Raw genomic sequence first — 22125 nt, 5'->3', positions numbered from 1 at the left:
ACCATCACAACTTCAGGTCCTTCATCATCCTGACGCTTGGAGAAGGGACTCCTTATCGAAAGGTGGCACAGGGACGTGCATGATACCCAATTCAGAGATGGCCTTGCGTGGGGTATATTATAAGGGTTTTTCAAGGAGAAGCGCCTTCTCATGCTGGCCTGTAATTGAAAGCCAAGTTTCTTTGTAAGCAGCGCGGCCGACAACGTGTTGCTGGGGCCTTGCATGTCAACAAGCTGCATCTGCATGGAACAAGCAGCACTTGGTACCTGAAAACAAGCAGCGGCGGCAGACAGGTAGTACTGCTCATTGCCGCCATTAAAGGGCGGGTTTGCGGCAGAGAGAGCGCAGCTGATCATGGGAAAGCAGGCGCTAGAGGAAGAGCAGTGTAGGAGCTACATTCGGCATGCTTCTGTTGTGGCGCCACCTTGCAGCTTCTGTGGTCCACTTGCTCTTCTTCTTCTGCTGCATAGAATCGCTTCATCTTGTCGAGTTACGAGGCTCTTGATCACAAGAACTTCATGACCAATTTCTAGTTGGAAAGAGACCATTATTCCCATAAAGATTACCAGATTCAACTGTAAATTGAAAGAGGTATTCCCTTTTCCAATTGAGAAATGTGTAGCATCTGAATTTCCATGTTGAAAAGTTTTCCATGATGTAAAATACTTCTAGGTATTTTTACCATAAAGAAATCAAGACTTTTCTTCATGCACGTGGTAATCTAATTTTCCTAACATGGAAAAATTAAACACTTCACCCCCAACTTGAAAAGTTTTCCACTTGGGATATTACAATTACCAATTGGGATATTAGAACTTCTACATGGGAAACTCTTTTTCCCATTTGGAAGCTGGACAGTGAAACCATATAAAAAATAATTAAAGCTAGAGTCAAAATTAAGTTTCCAGTAGATAGTTCACATTTTCACCCACAAAGCATTCAAAATAAAGCAACCATGACATTACTTTTAAAGCCACATTTACACCTCATCCCTTAGGCAGTATCCCATGGCCTCATATACCTGCGTTTATCAATATATGTATAATAACACAATGAATGATTCTTCTCTTTCACCCATTATCAAAACTTTCTCTATTTCAAGCAAAACATAAATATGAGCACATGTAGAATGAAGAGACAAAAGGGCAAAAGGGTGGAGAATTTGGCAAAGCTTCATTTTTAATTTGATTAAAAATACAGAGGGCGATTAAATAGAAGCTTTAGTGGTAGCAATCCACTCCACATAAGATCTCAAGAGATCTTCTTGCTTTGATTTGCTAGTGCAATGTTTGAAATGTGACTTGTGAATGCTCTTCAGGTCTCTTACAGTTGGCCAAAGTTGGCCATACATATCATCTACATCATCTAGGTTCAACGCGTCCATTGCGATTGCCTCCATGCGGTCATTGCACAAGACCTCCTCCACAACCTTAAGAATTTAACAAACCAAAATTAGTAACTTAAAGAAATGCTAGTTTACAATCACGAAGTAATATCATGTGGAGGTTTTACATTTCCTTAATCTCACCTCTTCATCATAGTTATCGTTGAACCTTTGGAGCTTTTTAACAATTCGACACAACCTTGTTGCTATAGGCATCTACACAAGAAAACCATTAATCAAAATTAGTCGTCCTTAAGAATGTCCAAACATTCACAAAATCAAATTACTAAATTTTCCACTCACTATGGGGTTATTCTCGTTGGCCATAGACGGTGAGATTTTATTGGAGAGATCACAAAGAGCCTACATATGGTCAAGAAAATTGATAAACTACCGTGCTCATAGCAACATTTGAGTTAATCACAGAGCGTACCTTCCTTCCACTAAGAGTTGGCACCTTCTTTTTCTTTTTAAGAGGCTCCTTGTTAGAGGTGTTCTAAGAGACGAAACTCTCATTAAGTACATGGCATGGACATAAGGATATTATATAAATTTAAAGCTAGTTTAAATCATAGTGGCAATGATTACCATCACTGAAGACAGGCTTGCAAACTTTTTTGTCGGCTTCTTGGTATTGTTTTCTTTATTCTATGAATCAAAGTTAGAATTTAACAAAGAGCACACACAAACCAAGTAAGAATAGTTTTTTTATCTGTTTTTTTTAGTGTGTGTTTGGGGGGGCGGGGGGGGGGGAAGAGGGAGAGAGAGAGAGAGAGAGGTGGGACATGGGGGAAGAAAGGAGTGAAGCAATTTTCTTACACCTCAGGTCTTACTTACAAAACTATTAAATCCTATGTCATCGATCATTTGTTGACAACATTTATCCCTCGGCTTTGAATGTTCGTTACCACCCAAGCATTGCATGTTGAGATCCTCCCTTGTTTCATTAGACTCTGGCGAGCCGCTTGAATGAGATAGAATAAATATGTTTTCCTACAACATTTAACAATCAACTACTAATATACATGAATCAATATTCAGCCTTTTAAAGAATGATAAGTGCTAGATTGTTTTCAACTAAAAATAAGTCATTTGAAAGAGGGGGGGGGGGGGGGGGGGAGAGAGAGAGAGGCAGAGAGAGTGTCTAACTTTCGCTCCTATCCGCTTGTCTTGTAAACTGGTCCTACCTTGCTGCACAAAGTCCTCAAGACTTACATTATAGTCAAAATCATTTTGGATCTCATTAGAAATGGAGCCGCTAACAATTGTGCTTCTATTCAACTACTCTACATCTTTTGAAAATGGCCTAGACATATCCTAAAAATGAAATAAAATCCATCAGGTTTCTCATAAATCACAAAAGAGCTAGTGTTGTGTAAGGTTAGTGCTCTAGTGTAGAGAGAGGACACATACCAAAGCAAAAGAAAAGAGATACTAAATGGAGAAAAAAACTTGAGCTAATCTACTTGATGTTAAAAAACACAAAGACATGATGAGTGTCTTTTCCTATTTTATCATTTTTCCATTTTGCATGAATGACCTTTACATTTACACAACAAAACATGACTTACATAAAGCATGGACTTACATTAATTTTGACAAACACAAAGACACGATGGCTATCTTTTCCTATTTTATCATTTTTCCATTTTGAATGAATGACCTTTACATTTACACAACAAAACATGACTTACATAAAGCATGGACTTACATTTTGACAGAGACTAGAAATATTTTACTATACCACTAGCATTAAAAAAGAATTACAGAAATGAATAATGGTAGAGTGTACTAATTTGTGAGCAAACTAACATCTAGCTTTGACATTGTTCACTTACTCCATTTCCTTAGGACTTTCAATAAGCATTTTTAGAGTGCACACATGGAGTTAAGAGTTAATACACACACACACTGTCACACATTTATATACAAAGTACAAAAATGTGATTTGACTTACAGTAAAGCCATTTTCCATATCAATTGAGTTTTTCTTATTTTTGTAAGAAGGATGTATCACGCTAAACTCTTCAATGAGCCCTTTAGTTGAGTGATGTTCCCATGAGACACTCACGATGTTTGTAATAGACAATTCCTTCACCAATAACAATAGAACACTGTAAGAGTGAGAGATAGTGTACACAAGAAAATCTAGAGAAACAAACTAAGTTTTTAAACATGCTAGAATCATGAGCTCTTTAAAACTTACATGTAGAGCTTGATTATTGTGGCAATCTTTAGAGGACTCCAAGAAACCTTTATTGACGCAAGGATGTAGGACTTCGTAGCTTGCTTGTAATTCTCCCTGCAACCATGCCTCCTAAACAGAATCCATGCATAACTATTTCAAGATGACGTACATACATTTAAAGAATTGAATTCACTTTTTTTAATCAAATCACCTCATCACTATCGTCGAGGGCTATGACGCCTTGGACGAGACCCGTGTAGAATGCACCTCGAGGAGGCTCCTCTTTGAGCAATGTTGTCGACCCAATATTCCCACGAGGGGAAATTTGTGAGGCCTCAATAGTAGGGATGTCATCCATGAGTGACTCATTCTAAAATGAACAATAATTATATAGTGAAATTAGATCAAGAAGCAACCAATACAAGCAATACTAACAAGAAGTAATGAAACTATATACATACATGTAATACCGTTTGCGATTCGGTGTGGTTCGAACCAAGACTTTGATAAATATTGTTGCCTTGTGCGTAAAATCTACGCCTCTTTACATCCACCACTCCCTTTCCACACTTTCTGATGTAGTTCCTATGCTCCAAGACCTTCATATACACATCTTCGACTCGCCATGGCAATAGTCCAAGTTTTCCAAAGTCGAGAGGTGGAATGTGCTTCATATTTTCTTTAATGAATTCGAGAATTTGATTAGACTTTTCTCGACTATTACGGAGATTGATGGATGAAAAATCCTCTTTGTCTTGCCCGCAAAAACCCATTTCGAACAACTCTCTAATATTCACCATGCCCTTGTTGAAGGACGCCCATGCCTCACGGTAATATTTTATAAGAAAGGATTTTCCAACAGTGGAATACATTTCCTTTACCTTCCTAGGATAGAATATCCTATCGTATGTTATTGGACGTGCACCGTTAAGAGGGATTACTACATGACTTGAAATAGAGTCACTTACAAGATCTGGCAAAGTAGTTTTTTCTTGAGGTTGAAGATTGTATTCTAGAGCTTCACTTTGTGAGGTCATGGTCACATTCTGTGAAGTATGAAAGCTTGGTAATGTTATATTCTTTGGAACAAAAGTGGAACCACCTTCTAATACCCTCTTTGACCAACCTACAAAGCATACCTATGGGCCACTGACTTTATGCCTATTTCATTCCAACCTTCAATAGTAAGGTATAAGAGAAGCTTACCATTGATACAATTGAAAAAAATAGGCTCTATGTACTGGGATGTACCACAGAATCTTTCTACAAAATCAACCACTACTGGTGTGTCCCATGTCATCACCTTATTAAGCTCAAAGTTCAAATCTGGAAAGCTGGAAGCAAAATTAAAAGAATCTCAATCAAAGTAAGAACTTACGTTCAAGGAAATATGAGCCGAAATCAACACTCGAGCAAATGCATGCCTGGCATAGCGTGTTTCAGAAGCCATCGTTTCCTTGAACCACTGTAGAGAGCTTGTAATACGGGAACTGCTGCAGAGAGCTCCTAATACAACTTGCTCGCTGAACCACTGGAGAGAGCTTCAACTTGCTGGCTGAACCACTGCAGAGAGCTTGTAATGCGAGACCTCAAGTGAGAGAATGTAGCCACCCCATGGGAGGTATGAAGGTGAAGTTGAGGGTGGCTGAGTCAATGAAGAGATGCAAATTCGTGCTCAATAAAGCTCAACAGGCTTTCAAGCTGAACCTCTTACATGGGGAATATACAGAGGAGGAGCAGAATGTTCAAGCTGCATGGGCGCACTCATATGCAAATACGCAGGGGCTATTGAATTGAGAGAGAGAGAGAGAGAGAGAGAGAGAGAGAGAGAGAGAGACGCAGGTGCAGGCGGGAGATTAGCATGAGCACCAAATAAACCAGTAAGTGTGTGTGTGTTTTGGGGGGGGGGGAGGGGGAATTAGGCGGTAATCATCCAGATTCCAACTATGTACTTGACCATGTTCGTGTGTGTGTGTGTGTGTGTGTGCGTGCGCGGCTTGGTGGGGCCGTGGGAATCGTCAGTGCTGCATTACATCGTTACACGCAGTCCTCTGGATTGGGAATCCTAAATCCTAAATATGGTATAAGCTTAAAGAGCTCTCCAGAGGAGTCCAAACTCCAGTGGCGCCGCCTGTGCACAGCCGCAGCTGAGAGATCTAGACCTAGCTTTCTGTGCAGCAGCAGCTTAGAGAGAGAAGCTGAAGAAGCAAAAGAAGAGAATATTTGTGTGCCGCAACTGTGAGAGAGAGAGAGAGAGAGAGAGAGAGAGAGAGAGAGAGAGAGAGAGAGAGAGAGAGAGAGAGAGAGAGAGAGAGAGAGAGAGAGAGAGAGAGAGAGAGAGAGAGAGAGGTGCTGGCCATATGGGCGGGACAAGGCGAGTAGTGGGACCTGGGTCTGTTCATGGCAGCAGCGCACAGCCAACATTGATAGAAGCATGATGTCGGTGGCAGCTAACACCATGTGGAGACAGAGCAGAGTTCAGGAAAAATCATTTTTCAAACCATACAAAATTCCTTTCCTTGAGTTTTCCTAAAGGAAATTTAAAAAATAAGGGATATTTTTTTGGGTTTTTACACTATTTATCTCTATTTTGGGGCGGAATTTTTCCTTTTCCCCTTGTACTCAACCGGCCTTTTTGAAAATTGGAAACGGCACGATATTAAGCTGAAACACATTTTTCCCGAACACTAAGATAGAGGGAAAAAGAGTGAGGATTTGAGGTGCGCACTGGAGTTTACCACCTGCGCACAGCCGCACCATGGAGACTTGAGAGAGACCTGCTTCTTGTGATACAGTTGCTTTTTGACAATTTGTCCCTTGATTGGTGGGGTGGCCCACAATAGCGAGCTGGGGGGAGGACAATTTTCAACTTTCAGGGGCAGTTTTTCCCGCCCTTGATTCCTATTTGTTGATCTGTCTGGCTGTTGAGTCTCAATAGAGTCCAACCAGTATTCGGGAAAAAAATCATTTTTCCACAATGCATATCCCCCCTGACCGCCAAATTTAAAATCCCAACGCACCAATATGCCTACAGCACACATTAAATTGAGTTTTCTAACCTTCAAATTGACGTTTTCCAACCTCAATAAAAAAGTAAATTGAGGCTTTTTAATCTTCAATTTTAAAATTTAGAGAAAAACCTCAAAATTTCTAATGTTTTATGCATAATTACACTCAACCTAGGTATTTTCATAGGACTACCCTCCTACCCCGCTCACATGCACCTGACTTGAAATTGGAGTGCTCGAAATTGCAACCCTTCCCATCCTTCCTCAGATGTCCCAAGCTACAACTCAAAATAAGGAGACACGTTACTTTCCAACTATGCACTACATAGCCAACATGCACCAGCTAGTGGGGATGCTCATTCGAAGAGATCCTTGCTAGAAGTTGGAACGTATAGTGTCGAGCTTCCAATAAGAAAGAAGTCATGAATCTGCTTAATGGCCTTATAAGTATCTCCTTCTTAGCCAAGAAATGCCCAAGAAAATTAAAGAATAAAGCCGCTAGTCTAGTTGAACACAAAGATATGATATATTAACATCGAGAGAGATGGTGAGCTACAATAATAGCTACGAGCTATGATATAAATAATGCACACTAATATGTACTATACATATAGTCTAGTCTGTGAGGCGATAATACTGATAGTAGTGCATGCATTGTCTAGTTGAAAAATAGTGAGGTAGTCTAGTTGAAAACTCATATATGATATATTAACATTGAAAGAGACGATAAGATAGAATATAAGTTCAAGCTACGATATAAATAATTAACGCTAATAATAAATATGATACATATATTGTAGTTGAATAATAATTGAGCATACAAGTAGTAGAAGGCTAGCAGAGTTGTTAATATAACCCTTTTTTGGGTGGAGGGATAGTGTACATGTTCTTGATATCCACTACATTGGGTGTAGTAGATTAGAGATATACGAAGATAGTGCATGATAATAAGGTTTTACAATAATTATGATACCACATGAAATTATTATGACGATTAATAATGATGGCAGTACTGCATATACTATTGTCTAGTTGAAGTAGTGAGATAGGATATAAACAATAACCGGGCCTACAATGATTATGATACCACATGTATAGATAGACAATGTCCATGCTTGTATATATAAAGCTTTGTATATACGTAGACTGTACATATATATAATTAATCGATGGTCATATTTCAAGTGCAATCTATGAATAAATAATGCATGTAGGATAATAATGATGCATGTGTAGGCCTCTTGACTAGTTGACATATATGATACATTCACCATGATGACTAATGTCCATGCTTGTATATATAAAGCTTTGTATATACGTGACTGTACATATATATAATTAATCGATGGACTTTCCCTTCATATTTCAATACGTGCAATCTATGAATAAATAATGCATGTAGGATAATAATGATGCATGTGTAGGCCTCTTGACTAGTTGGACACTCAGATATGATACATTAACACGAGAGAGGTGATGAGCTAAAATAATATTTACGTGCTACGATATAAATAATGCACTCAGCTAATAGTTACGATACATATAGTATAGGGAGATAATGAGTTAGCATGTAACTTGTGAGTTAGAAGATATAAACACTAACCTACAATGATTACGATACCACATGTATAGATAGACAATATTAACATGTACATAGAATGTCAACTTATAGATATAATTAATTGATGGACTTGCCCTTCATATTTCAATACATGCGATCTATGAACAAATAATGTGAGGTAATAATGATACATGCATGCCTAGGCCTCTAGTCTAGTTGGACACTCATATGTGATAATTAACATCGAGAGAGATGATGAGCTCAAATAATAATTACGAGCTACGATATAAATAATCACACTAACAAATATGATAAATATTAGTCTAGTTGAATAATGATTGAGCATATAAGGAATAATAGGCCGACAAGAGTTGTGAATATAACCCTTTTTTGGGTGGATAGTGTACATGTTTTTGATTCCACTACATTGGGTGGAAGTTAGAGATATAGGAACGTAGTGCATGATAATAAGGTTTGGCAATAACTATGATACCACATGAAATTATTATGACGATATAATAATGATGGCACTGCATGTATTGTCTAGTTAGGAAGCAGTGAGATAGGATATACACAATAACCTAGCCTACGATGATTATGATACCACATGTATAGATAGACAATGTCCATGCTTATATATATGAAGCTTTGTATATACATAGACTGTCAATTACCTATATATTATTAAATGATAGCCTTGCCCTTCATATTTCAATACGTGTGATCTTTGATTAAATAATGTATGCAAGATAATAATGATGCATGCCTAGGTCTCTTCACTAGTTGGACACTCAAGTATGATATATTGACATCTAGAAGAGGTGATGAGCCACATTAATTTTCTTGCGAGCTACGAGATAAATAACGCACTCTAATAGTTACGACACAGAAATTCTAGCTAGACATTGAGTTAGGATACAACTTGTAAGCTAGAAGAGTTGTGATGGCCCTTCTTTGGGTTGATAGTATTGCACATGTTTAAGATGTCCACTAGATAGGGTGTAAATTGGAGATAAGAAGATAGTGCATGATAACAAGGTGTTGTCATCAATATAATTAATCTCTAACCTTCTGAAAGTATTTTCCAACTCAATTTGGCCAGTTTAGTATGGGGATAATAATAATACATGCTTAGGTCTCTAGTCTAGTTGGACACTAAGATATGATATATTAACATCGAGAGAGATGATGAGCTACAATAATAACTATGACCTATGATATAAATAATGCAGACTAATCATTACGATACATATAGTGTAGTAATTGGATAACTATCTAGCATATAAACAACAAGCTAGAGTCGATGTGATACTCATTCTTTGGGTGGATAGTGTACATGTTTCTGATATCCACTAGACAGGATGTAAATTAGAGATATAAGAGGATAGTGCATGATAACAATTATGATAAGGCATGTACTTATTATGACGATGCCAATGATATATGTTGCGATAATAATGATAGTATTCACGTGCATATATTGTCTAGCTAGAAAGTAGTGAAAATGGATATAAACCCTAAACCTACAGTAATTGTGATCCACATGTATAGATTGACAATATTAACATGTACGTAGAATGTCAACTTATAGATAAGTAATTGACACACTTGCCTTGAATATTTCAATACATGCAAACTATAAATAAATAATGTGAGATAATAACGATACATGCATGCCTAGGCCTCTAGTCTAGTTGAAAACTCATATATAATATATTAATATCGAAAGAGACGATGAGCTAGAATAATAAGTTGAAGCTACGATATACATAATCACGCTAATAATAAATATGATACATATATTGTAGTTGAATAATAATTGAGCATACAAGCAATAGAAGCCTAGAAGAGTTGTTAATATAACCCTTTTTTGGGTGGATAGTGTACATGTTCTTGATATCCACTAGATTGGGTGTAAATTAGAGATATACGAAGATAGTGCATGATAATAAGGTTTGACGATAGCTATGATACCACATGAAATTATTATGACGATATAATAATGATGGCAATACATATACTATTGTCTAGTTGGGAAGTAGTGAGATAGGATATAAACAATAACCTGGCCTACAATGATTATGATGCCACATGTATAAATAGACAATGTCCATGCTTGTAGATATAAAGCTTTGTATATAAGTAGACTGTACCGATATATAATTAATCGACGAACTTTCCCTTCATATTTCAATACGTGCAATCTATGAATGTAGGATAATAATGATGCATGCCAAGGCCCCTTGACTAGTTGGACACTCAGATATGATACATTAACATCGAGAGAGGTGATGAGCTACAATAATATTTACATGCTACGATATAAATAATGCACTCTAATAGTTACGATACATATAGTCTAGCTAGATGATGAGTTAGCATGTGACTTGTAAGCTAGAATATATAAACACTAATCTACAATGGTTATGATACCACATATATAGATAGACAATATTAACATGTACTAGAATGTCAACTTATAGATATACATATGATGGACTTGCCCTTCATATTTCAATACATGCGATCTATGAATAAATAACGCGAGATAATAATGATACACACATGCCTAGCCCTCTAATCTAATTGGACACTCATATATGACATATTAACATCGAGAGAGATGATGAGCTACAATAACAGGTACAAGCTACGGTATAAATAATCCACACTAATAAATATGATACATATAGTCTAGTTAAATAATGGTTGAGCATATAAGCAATAATAGGCTAGAAGAGTTGTGAATATAACCCGTTTTTGGGTAGATAGTGTACATGTTTCTGATATCTTATACATTGGTTGTAAATTCGAGATATAGGAAGATAGTGCATGATAGTAAGGTTTGATAATAACTATGATACCACATGAGATTATTATGACAATATAATAATGATGGCATTGCATGCATGTCCTATTGTCTAGTTGGGAAGTGTGAGATAGGATATAAACAATAACATAGCCTACAATGATTATGATACCACATGTATAGATAGACATTGTCCATGCTAGTATATATAAATAATGTACACTAATAATTACGATACATATAATCTAGTAATTGGATAACGATCTAGCATATAAACAACAAGCTAGAGTTGTTGTGATACTCATTCTTTGGGTGGATAGTGTACATGTTTCTGATATCCACTAGACATGATGTAAATTAGAAATATAAGAGGATAGTGCATGATAATAAGGTGTGATAATAATTATGATACCGCATGTAATTATTACGATGGTCCCAACTATATGTGATGCGATAATAATGATAGTATTCATGTGCATATATTGTCTAGCTAGAAAGTAGTGAAAATGGATATAAACCCTAAACGTACAGTAATTATGATCCACATATAAAGATAGACAATATTAACATGTAAGTAGAATGACAACAGTAATAGGCTAGAAGAGTTGTGAATATAACCCTTTTTTGGGTGGATAGTGTACATGTTTCTAATATCCAGTACATTGGTTGTAAATTGGAGATATAGGAAGATAGTGCATGATAGTAAGGTTTGATAATAACTATATTACCACATGAAATTATTATGAAGATATAATAATGATGGCATTGCATGCATGTACTATTGTCTAGTTGGGAAGTGTGAGATAGGATATAAACAATAACATGGCCTACAATGATTATGATACCACATGTATAGATAGACATTGTCCATGCTAGTATATATAAACCTTTATATATACCTAGACTATCTTACCTATATATAATTAATCCATGGACTTGCCCTTCATATTTCAATACGTGCGATCTATGAATAATTGACGTCTGTAGGATAAAAATGATGCATGCCTAGGCCTCTTGACTAGTTGGACACTTAGATATGATATATTAACATCAAGAGAGGTGGTGAGCTACAATAATATTTTGGAGCTACGGTATAAATAAAGCACTCTAATAGTAACGATACGTATAGTCTAGCTAAATAATGAGTTAGCATGTAACTTGTAAGCTAGAAGGTATAAACACTTATAAGCTACAATGATTATGATACCACATGTATGGATAGACATTGTCCATGCTAGTATATAAATATTTGTATATACCTAGACTGTCTTACCTATATATAATTAATCCATGGACTTGCCCTTCATATTTCAATACGTGCGATCTATGAATAAATAGTGTATGTAGGATAAAAATGATGCATGCCTAGGCCTCTTGACTAGTTGGACACTTAGATATGATATATTACCGTCAAGAGAGGTGATGAGCTAAATAATATTGTTCGAGCTACGATATAGATAATCCACTGTAATAGTGTCGATACATATATTCTAGCTAGATAACCTACAATGATTATGATACCACATGTATAGATAGACAATATTAACATGTACGTAGAATGTCAACATATAAATATAAATTAATTGATGGACTTGCCCTTCATATTTCAATACATGCGATCTATGAACAAATAATGCGAGATAATAATGATACATGCATGCCTAGGCCTCTAGTCTAGTTGCACACTAGCTCATATATGATATATTAACATCGAGAGAGATGATGAGCTACAATATAAATAATTCACGCTAATCATTACAATACATATAATCTAGTAATTGGATAAGGATCTAGCATATAAACAACAAGCTAGAGTTGTGTGTATACTCATTCTTTGGGTGGATAGTGTACATGTTTTTGCTATCCACTAGATAGGATGTAAATTAGTAACTATGATACCACATGAAATTATTATGTCGATATAATAATGATGGCACTGCATATACTATTTCTAGTTGGGAAGTATTGAGATAGGATATAAACAATAACCTGGCCTACAATGATTATGATGTTGAGCTATATAGTGTTGAGCTATGTATAATATCTCTATATATAGCACCCTGGTCCCCTCTATATAAACTTATCTCGTGTGATAACTTTACACACTCTTGGGGTTTGCAAATATTGTGGAGCCGTCTCTCTCTCTCTTTCTCTCTCTCTCCGTCTCATCTCTCGTCTCCCTCGTCAACATGGTATCAGAGCTTCAACTTCATGCACGGCTCTAAGAGCTAGAAAGTAGTTCTCGACAAACTCTACCACAGATGACGGTTCTGTAAAGAACGGGTGGATCACTACGAGGATGACTATGACGAGCTCGCAGTCACCATGGCCGTCGATGTCAGGTGCACTCTTGTCTATAATTAAGGTTGCAGAAATCTGGGTGTTCTCAACCCATGAGATCATCTCCGGCGAGCCAGAAAAACGTACAACGTTGTGGAGAAACCTACACTCAGCCAGACTTTCATACTGGTAGTTTCACTGGTGTCCGCATAACGGCCTGATTTTTGCTTGCTCACTTTATTTGGAAGCACACTTAAGCCTATCCTAAGTGAAGTGGACGCTCGAAAAGTCGCTGCAAAAGAGGCGTGTGAGACGAAGCAACAGGTTGTGTCATAGCGCAAGGCAGGAAGAGGTGTATAAAGAGGCCTATTGAAAGATCTTGCAACCGATTTCCCAACAATTTGCACCAAGAAAAATGTTCATGCATATGTCGTGGTCTGCAGAGCACCATGCTGCAACAGCAATCGCAAGATCTAAGATAAGTCATATTTTTGTTCCTCTCAAGAGAACGTTCTTATTTATTTTGTTTAGAGGATAAAGATCATGTTGCAAGGGGGTTCACGTTGTCGGGGGATAATTGTGCGAAAGGTGAGCCGGGAAGGCACCGGGCCCCTGGCTGTGAGAGGTGCTTTCCAAGCAAGGTGTAGCAAATACAATTTATCGACAACAATATTTAAAACAGGTAATTCTGAGTTAATTGACAAAATCCATGATTAATCGATCACTAATGGAGCTTAAATGCTCTTTACAAGAAGAAATCCTGGCTAAAAAACAGGTGCTAAACAAGAGAATTGATGGAATCCTGCTTACTCTGCCTTCTGCTTCCTGATTCGAATGGACACTGTTAACAGTTTGAGATTAGGCTTTGTTCCGGCTATGGAGACTCGGATATGGAGATTAAGAAAATCTCGATTATGAATGGCTTAAGGCTATGGAGATTAAGAAAATGGAGCTTCCGTTATCCAGAGCTTAAGAGTATAGAGCTTTCGAGCATATTAGGCGGCTAGAAGAGCATAAGATAATGAGGAGGATTAGATTAAGAATTTCCGGCTATGGAGGTTCGAAGATTATGCTTAAGAGTTTAAAGCTATGGAGCTTCTCCGAAGATGGAGCTTAAGAGGAGAGCTTCAGAGAGCCTTTTGAGATTATGAGAAGGAACCCCCTCAAGATGATGCCCTCAAGGAAACCGTTGCTTTTCTTTATATAGTTGCATGGGACCCCCCCTTTTGCTAAATTCGGCTCACCCATTAGCGACGTCGCTCGGTAGCCACTCTAATGACATGGCAGGGCCGTTTTTCGACTAGCGTGAAAAGCTGCGCGGATGGTGCCAAAATCGTGCGTGATGGATTTTTGAGCGTTTTTCTCTTCTGTGTCGAGCTCGCCCGACCACTCTAGCGCCCAGCGCGATTGCTTCTTCGTCTTGCTGCGTCTTCTGCGCGCTGCCGCCATGCCATTCTCTTCTTTCTTTTCTCCCCTCTTCACACTTAATTTCAAAACCCTTTTGGTTTTAGGTGGCCACCCCATGGGCGGGCGACTTTTGGGCCTTGGGACGTTGGGCTTGGAGGGGTTTAATACCCTTGTAGGGCGTCACATTTGACATACATGTGGGCAAAGGCAATTTCAAGCACAACAATTAGGCGGTCGGCCTTCGTAATGGCATCACATTTGGCATATTTGACATACATGTGGGCAATGGCAATTTCAAGCACAACAATTAGGCGGTCGGCCTTCGTAACGGCATCACATTTGGCATACAAATCGGCCAAAAAGCTCGGGACTTCGTGTCCGATACGCATGTCGACCGAAGCTTTGCCAGGCTTTTTCATTGGCGGCCATAAGCATCGTAAGGGAATCACATTTGGCATACATATCTTTAAGCTGCAAATACAAGTGATTCCATTGAAGCAAGGGCTTTCCATCACATCCGATAAAAATGTCAGAGTTACTTTCTTGTCAGCCAGGTATTACCAATACGACCACTGCCGGCCAAGCAGCATCAAACGACATCCCGGTCATGAGACTCATCAAGCTATTTTTGCTCCCGCATCCCAACCCTGGACAATAAACAAAACTTCCGGCCGAGACACCAATCGAGCCGACCAGGGCGGTTTGAACCCGGCCCCCGGTGATACTTAATTTGACCATATCTTGCCAACTGAAACCCCGATTGACGAACTGAAAAGATCGACATGCTCCTGAAAGTGAGCACTTCGGACTCATGCATTCCTATCACCTTTGACCTTTTATTAGCAGGTGCTCAATCCGGTACAGATCTGCTATTGACTCAACTTAAAACTATCATAACTTCTTACCCGTAGATCCTTTTGACAAGCCGTAAAGACTGTCCCGTAGAGCACATTGAACACTGCAGTCCTATGGCACAATACCCCGTCCGTGTCCACTTCAACCATACCACTTTTTAGCATTATTAGAGCATATTTTTGCCCTTTCAGCCGCATTTGAAATACATTCAGCATTGAACTCAGCCTGCAATCAGCCCTTGATCACTGTTCATTAAACACATAAGCTTCAAACAAACTTAATGTGCATTTTCCTGGCATCTTTCTTTGCTTGGGAGAGGATCTGCACGACATCCACCCCCTCTGAACTTGCACAGCCTCCGGTCTGTGCCAACTGTACTTCAATCTGCATCTGTTATAGGTTTAGGTCCTTGCCATCATCAGACTCATGCAACTGGTAAACATATGAAAAATAAACTAAGGCTTACACCGTCTATCATCAATGTTCTAGCTTCATCATTAGGTAGCTACCATCAAAAATCTCTGAATCACATCTGTCGTATCTTCAAAGCATTCAATCATGGATAACTTGTTTAGTGAACCCCGCCTGACTCAAGTGCTCCGGTTTAGTGAACCCCGCCTGACTCAAGTGCTCCGGTTACTTATGCACACGGCTTGACCATTAAGTTCTCTTAAGGGAACCCTGTCAAGCTCAAGTATGTCTTACTCTGTTTGCACACGAAATGGCCGTGAAGTCATTTACCTCAAGTTCTGTTAGCAGAACCAACTCAAAAGATGTGAAGATACTTCATCAATTGTCCAAAGAAGTCAGCTCGAAGCCAGCCATGTAATCTTATTGAATGCCTAACCAAAGCTATTCTGACTTAGCATAATCTAGAAAACAAAACCTTGTACCATGCAACCTGCTACATTAGATAGCTGGTACTCTTCAAATTTGCAACTGGCACTTTAGTAGCCCCCGGGATCAAACGGGAAACCAATCATTTGACACATTGTGAGCCTTCATCTAAAAATTTTGCTCCATGCTCCAAGATCATAGGAAAAATACAAGAATTTCCAATCAGTATAGCATAAACATAAATTAGCCCTCAAATCTTCATACAAACCGCCTGGATCATATGGCATATAAGTCCATTGCCTAGGACCATGCATATATTTGTCACCTCCTGGGTCAAAAGCTTGCTCAAAATCCCCTACATCATAAGGTAACATCAGATTCCATATAGCATCATGTAGCATCAGATACTACCATATCCCCTGTGCAATTGGCTCATCCAATTGTCGATCATCAATCACAGGTAAAAGCATTGGTAGTGCACCTTCACTCTCATTAGTATTGGAATCCCAATCATGCATACCTGAGGACATCAAGTCTCTGGTAAAATCCTCTTCATTAGGCTCAAAGGATGCATCTGAAAACATTTCTCTATCTCGTAGAGGCTCAAAATCAAGTAGTGCAGCATCTAACAACTGCATAAGGCCATCATCTACTGTATCTGAACAAACTTGCTCATGCATGAATCCAAATTGATCGATATCCTTAGCATCTGTGTTTGAGAATCCTTCTAAAGCTTCATCCAGTAAGCACATAAGATCTAGGTCCACCGCTAGAGAAGGTTCCTTCATCTCGCACATCTCGGGCTGCTGCAGTAAACCAAGATTTTCACATATGACATGCATACTAAATGTATCTACTATAAATTTCTCTTCAAGTCTTGCGCCCTCATCCACATATCTTTGCACTTCTGTAGTACAAAGTTCAGCATGCCCATTGAAAATTTCATCTACTGCCCTGTCTGTATCATCGGCACAATGAAACCAATCATATTCATCAACAAGAGATGGCACTTCACTACGCACCCCCTCTGAATCAGCATCATCAAGGTCATGATCATTCTGTCATAGTGTGAGCCATGTGTCACAAATTCTTGATAGAGAGGAAGTTTTCTCTCTCTCTAAATCAACATCATCAAATTCAGGACGAGTCTGCCAGATGTGTAGCTCTAGGTCACAGAAACTTATCAAAGGAGTCTGCACCCCTTTGAATCAACATTTTGCAGATCTGCAAGCACATAATCTTTTTTAGCCAAGTCCTCAAAATCTGGTACATCCAAATTCGATAAATCTGGTATACCAAAAACCATGGTCATGCTGCTCTCAGCAGCAGCCCTGCTTTGACCTCTGACATTTGCATCATTAATCAACCCTTTGGCAAAACCTGTACCCACCTCTATGATAGAATCTGTACCAGAAAAACTTTGCTCTGATTCTGAGTCAGTAACAAACGTATCAGTTGTAACCGAATCTTCATGCATGTCTACTTGAATATGGCTGCACTCATTCACCTGTACGATTTTCTCTTGAGCTTTAGCCACTTCATTGTTTTGATTTCCTGATCTCTTTTCCTCCTGTACTACATGTATATGTTTTAGGCAAAAATCAACTTCTGTATCTTGAAGCTGTAAAGACTCACCCTCAAAGGCTTCTACTTCATGTACGGCATCTGCAAGACCCAACTTTGCATACACGGCTTTGACTATGTCTTCATCATTAGCCTGTAAGAAGGTAGCATCCTGCACAATAAACTCATCAATCACAGCTTCTAACTGTGATCGTACTTGTCCTCGGATATCTGCGTAGTCCGGTAGACTTAATTTGTACTCTTTTCCTGATAGCTTTCATACTGCTCATAACTTACTTGCACAATAACTTCTTTGAAATACTCCCAGTTTCCGCTGCAGGCTCTGGTAACCTCTTGAATCTGCTCCTTCACATCTGAACTCACTAACTGCTCAAAATATTTGACCATCAACTCTTCTGGTATCCCTCTTACCTTGGTCTCTAGCTCAGCCCTCTGGATCGTATCCATCACAGAGTCGTCTCTCGTCGTATACTGCATCCAAAGCTTCATCGATTTGATTTTTCTTCTTTACGGTCTCCACTTCAAGCAGAGATCCTTGAACCAATTGAAGCATCTTCGAAAAATCTGGAACTGATGACTTATCATCAAAACCGTTTGCACTTAATTCTGCAATCAACTTCATCATCTGCTCTAAGTTCTCCATCTTTACCTCCCACCCCGGCTCGTTTCGCGTCGGGTTCACCAAGAATGTTGGGGGATAATTGTGCAAAAGGTGAGCCGGGAAGGCATCGGGCCCTGGCTGTGAGAGGTGCTTTCCAAGCAAGGTGTAGCAGATACAATTTATCGACAACAATATTTAAAATAGGTAGTCCATTTAATTCCCAGTTAATTGACAAAATCCATGATTAATCGATCACTAATGGAGCTTAAATGCTCTTTACAAGAAGAAATACTGGCTAAAAAACAGGTGCTAAACAAGAGAATTGATGGAATCCTGCTTACTCTGCCTTCTGCTTCCTGATTCGAATGGACACTGTTAACAGTTTGAGATTAGGCTTTGTTCCGGCTATGGAGACTCGGATATGGAGATTAAGAAAATCTCGATTATGAATGGCTTAAGGCTATGGAGATTAAGAAAATGGAGCTTCCGTTATCCAGAGCTTAAGAGTATAGAGCTTCAGAGCATATTAGGCGGCTAGAAGAGCATAAGATTATGAGGAGGGTTAGATTAAGAATTTCCGGCTATGGAGGTTCGAAGATTATGCTCAAGAGTTTAAAGCTATGGAGCTTCCCCGAAGATGGAGCTTAAGAGGAGAGCTTCAGAGAGCCTTTTGAGATTATGAGAAGGAGCCCCCTCAAGATGATTCTTCTCCCCCTCCTCAGGGTCGTTTTTCTTGCTTTTATCTTAGCCTCCCCTTTGTTGCATGGGGCATGCTTTTCTAAAAATGGCAAGGCACCCATTAGCGATGTCGCTAATGGGTCCGGCCTCCTGCTGACGTGGCAGGCCGTCGGATGCCCATCACAGTTTGCAGCCGCAATAGCACCAAATCCGATTGCGAGGCACTTCTGAGTGTTTTTTGTTTCTTCAGCGCGCTCATCCGGGCCTTACACCGCGCACTACGAGTGCATCTCCCTCCTCTGCGCCTTCGCCCCTGGTCTTCACGCCATGGGTCTTTTCTTTTTTTTTCCCTTGCTTGGCTTCACACTTTCTTTAGTTAAGGCGGCCATTGGCTTTTGGCCTTGGACGGCTGGCCTTGCTTTGGGTGGAGGTTTTATGCCCTTGTAGGGCACCACATTTGACATACATATCGGCAAAGCATTGCCAGACACAATCATTTCGGGCGGTCGGCCTTCCTAAAGGAATCACTTTTAGAATACAAATCAGCAAAGGCACTTCCAAACACTCTGCAGCCTTGTCACCTCCCCAATCGGCATACATACTGATTAAAGTATTTCCATTAAAAACATCTCTGTGCAGCCGCCACCTTTGCATACATATCGGCGAAGCTCTGCCAAATTACTCAGTTTTCTACAGCAAACCATAGCAGTGTTGGCACTCCAACCGAGTGGACCGACTAACGTGGACTCGGCCCCCGGTAAATGTTAAACAATTAATAATTCGATAACCATAAGTCCAATCGATATATCTCTGATCTGAAAAGACCGACATGCTCCACAAAGCGAGCACTTCAGCCTAGTGCATTTACTTCATTTCTATCCCCTCAGCCGTTGTTGCCCAACCCGGCACGGATCTGCAATTGACTTAAACTTCGAACTGCCATAACTTCTTCACCGTAGCTCCAATCGATGAGCCGTAAAGACAGGCCGGTAGAGCACATCGAGAACTGCATTCCTATGGCACAATACCCCATCCGTGTCCACTTCAAGCATACCACTTTTTAGCATTATTAAAGCATATTTTTTTCCCTTTCAGCCGCATTTGACATACGTTCAGCATTGAACTCGTCCTGCAATCAGCCCTTCATCATTGTTCATTAAACACATAAGCTTCAAACAAACTTAATGTGCATTTTCCTGGCATCTTTCTTTGCTTGGGAGCGGAGCTGCACGACAGCGTTTTCGATAGAGAGAACTGCTTCTACCGTGACTCTTAGGAACTCTAGTTCAAGGAAACTCTTCCGTGCTAATCCAAATTAGGGTAGAACTTGCCCGAGGATAAAAACACAGTAGCAAGCGTAGCTTTAGTAGAGTGACCTTAGCCTTCTTGTACACTATATTCTTAATTTCTTGCATATTCCATTTTGAAGATTGAAAGGATATCATCTGTGTTTCGTGAAGGGACTGCAACAGAGAAACAGAATGCTATTTTTATTTTAAAGAAATACAAAGATTTATAAATATGTATATATATAATGAGGAGCGTGCATATACTGCCGGAGCTTTGTATAGCGTATGTTGCGTTTTATCCTTAGAATCCTCCTAGCAGCTTGTATTTTTGGAGTGGCGAGTGTGCATACAAGCATATGTTACGCTTTATACTAGCACATGGTGATCAATAGCCGATTAATTTGTATATTGAGGTGCTACGCAATCGCGGCAAGTCTATTATTAGCATCCTTCGACAAGTCTATTACAAGCGTCCTTGTCCTGCAAGTTATGATGTCTTGCCATATTGAGATTGTATGTTTGGACGTCAGAACTTGTAATTTGTTGCTATTGATCTTGTTGCAATTTGTCATAAATATTTCACGTAATTTTATGATCGTCTTATGGGACTGTATACTAATGTGTGTGATAGTTTTCCTTTGACATTATCTACTAACTAATCATTGTCTTGAGGTTTTACAGATTTTGCACAAAACTAGCGTCTCCGATCTCATGGTACGTAAAGCCACGATGATGATTACTATTTTATAGTTTTTATTTAATTTGAGAAAAAAGTCTCTGATGCCATGCATGGTATGTAAAGCCATGATGATTGAAATTTCAAAGTTTTTCTGAGCGTCTCTAATGCCATGGTGAATACCGTGATGCCATGGTACGTAAATCCATGATGATGATTACTATTTTACAGTTTTTATTTGATTTGAAGAAGACATATATGATGTCATGGTACGTAAAACCATGATGATTTCTATTTCAAAGCTTTTCTGAGCGTCTCTTATGTCATCGTCAATACCGTGTTGCCATGGTACGTAAAGCCATGATGATGACAACTACCAGTTGTTGAGATCTTGGGGGCCCCAATATGTTCATTACATCTTGGCTTTGTATATATGTGTGCACATGTGATTACATTGATATTGCATTTGTTTCTATGTCATCTGCACATATGATTGCATCAGCATTACGTTTGCTTCTATGTCGTCTCTAGAGCAGTGTCGCAAACCATCTCTAAGGACAATCTGATGTGGTTATTTCTAACCTTCGCATATCGATGTGTTTCTTGAGTTGATATTGTTTACAGGATGAAAGTCATGTCAAGTACTGTGTATAGAGGTTCAAAGATATTCAAGCTGCCGATGTGATGTGGGGCTCAACGATATTCAAGCTACTCAAAGATATTAAAGCTTTTCAAAGATATTGAAGAATTTGCATCAATTGTATGTATAGGCTTGTTAAAGACCCTTGAAAGGACACATTGTAAAACAGGAGTGATGTAGCTCCTTTGAACATTGTAAATATATATTTGAAATATTTCAATATAACAGTGGGTATATATAGAGCTGTGGGTTTTTCCCTTGAGCCCCCAAGGGTTTTTTCATCCATAGTTAGGGACCTTCATTTGAGTGGGGGTGTTGAGCTATATAT

The 22125-nt window shown here is 39.0% G+C and overlaps 1 protein-coding gene and 1 pseudogene across 1 annotated transcript; both read right to left on the bottom strand.

The window, feature by feature from the left end:
* On the bottom strand, nucleotides 1-481 carry LOC147441985 (uncharacterized; annotated as a pseudogene).
* Nucleotides 482-1207: 726 nt separating this feature from the next.
* Nucleotides 1208-4609, bottom strand: LOC147441984 (uncharacterized). The gene is made up of 8 exons (XM_086529317.1): nucleotides 4043-4609; nucleotides 3784-3936; nucleotides 3591-3701; nucleotides 3342-3476; nucleotides 1973-2032; nucleotides 1818-1880; nucleotides 1529-1600; nucleotides 1208-1429 (listed from the first exon to the last, which is right to left on the bottom strand). Exons 1-8 carry the CDS (start codon nucleotides 4607-4609, stop codon nucleotides 1208-1210), a joined length of 1383 nt encoding a protein of 460 aa, XP_086385443.1.
* Between the last annotated feature and the right edge of the window lie 17516 nt (nucleotides 4610-22125).

This window comes from Adiantum capillus-veneris, chromosome 14 (assembly GCF_014529385.1).
Source record: "Adiantum capillus-veneris isolate H3 chromosome 14, ASM1452938v2, whole genome shotgun sequence".
Taxonomy (NCBI): Eukaryota; Viridiplantae; Streptophyta; class Polypodiopsida; order Polypodiales; family Pteridaceae; genus Adiantum; species Adiantum capillus-veneris.
The sequence above is the reverse complement of the archived record's forward strand: the minus strand, read 5'-3'. Positions and strand labels throughout refer to the sequence as shown.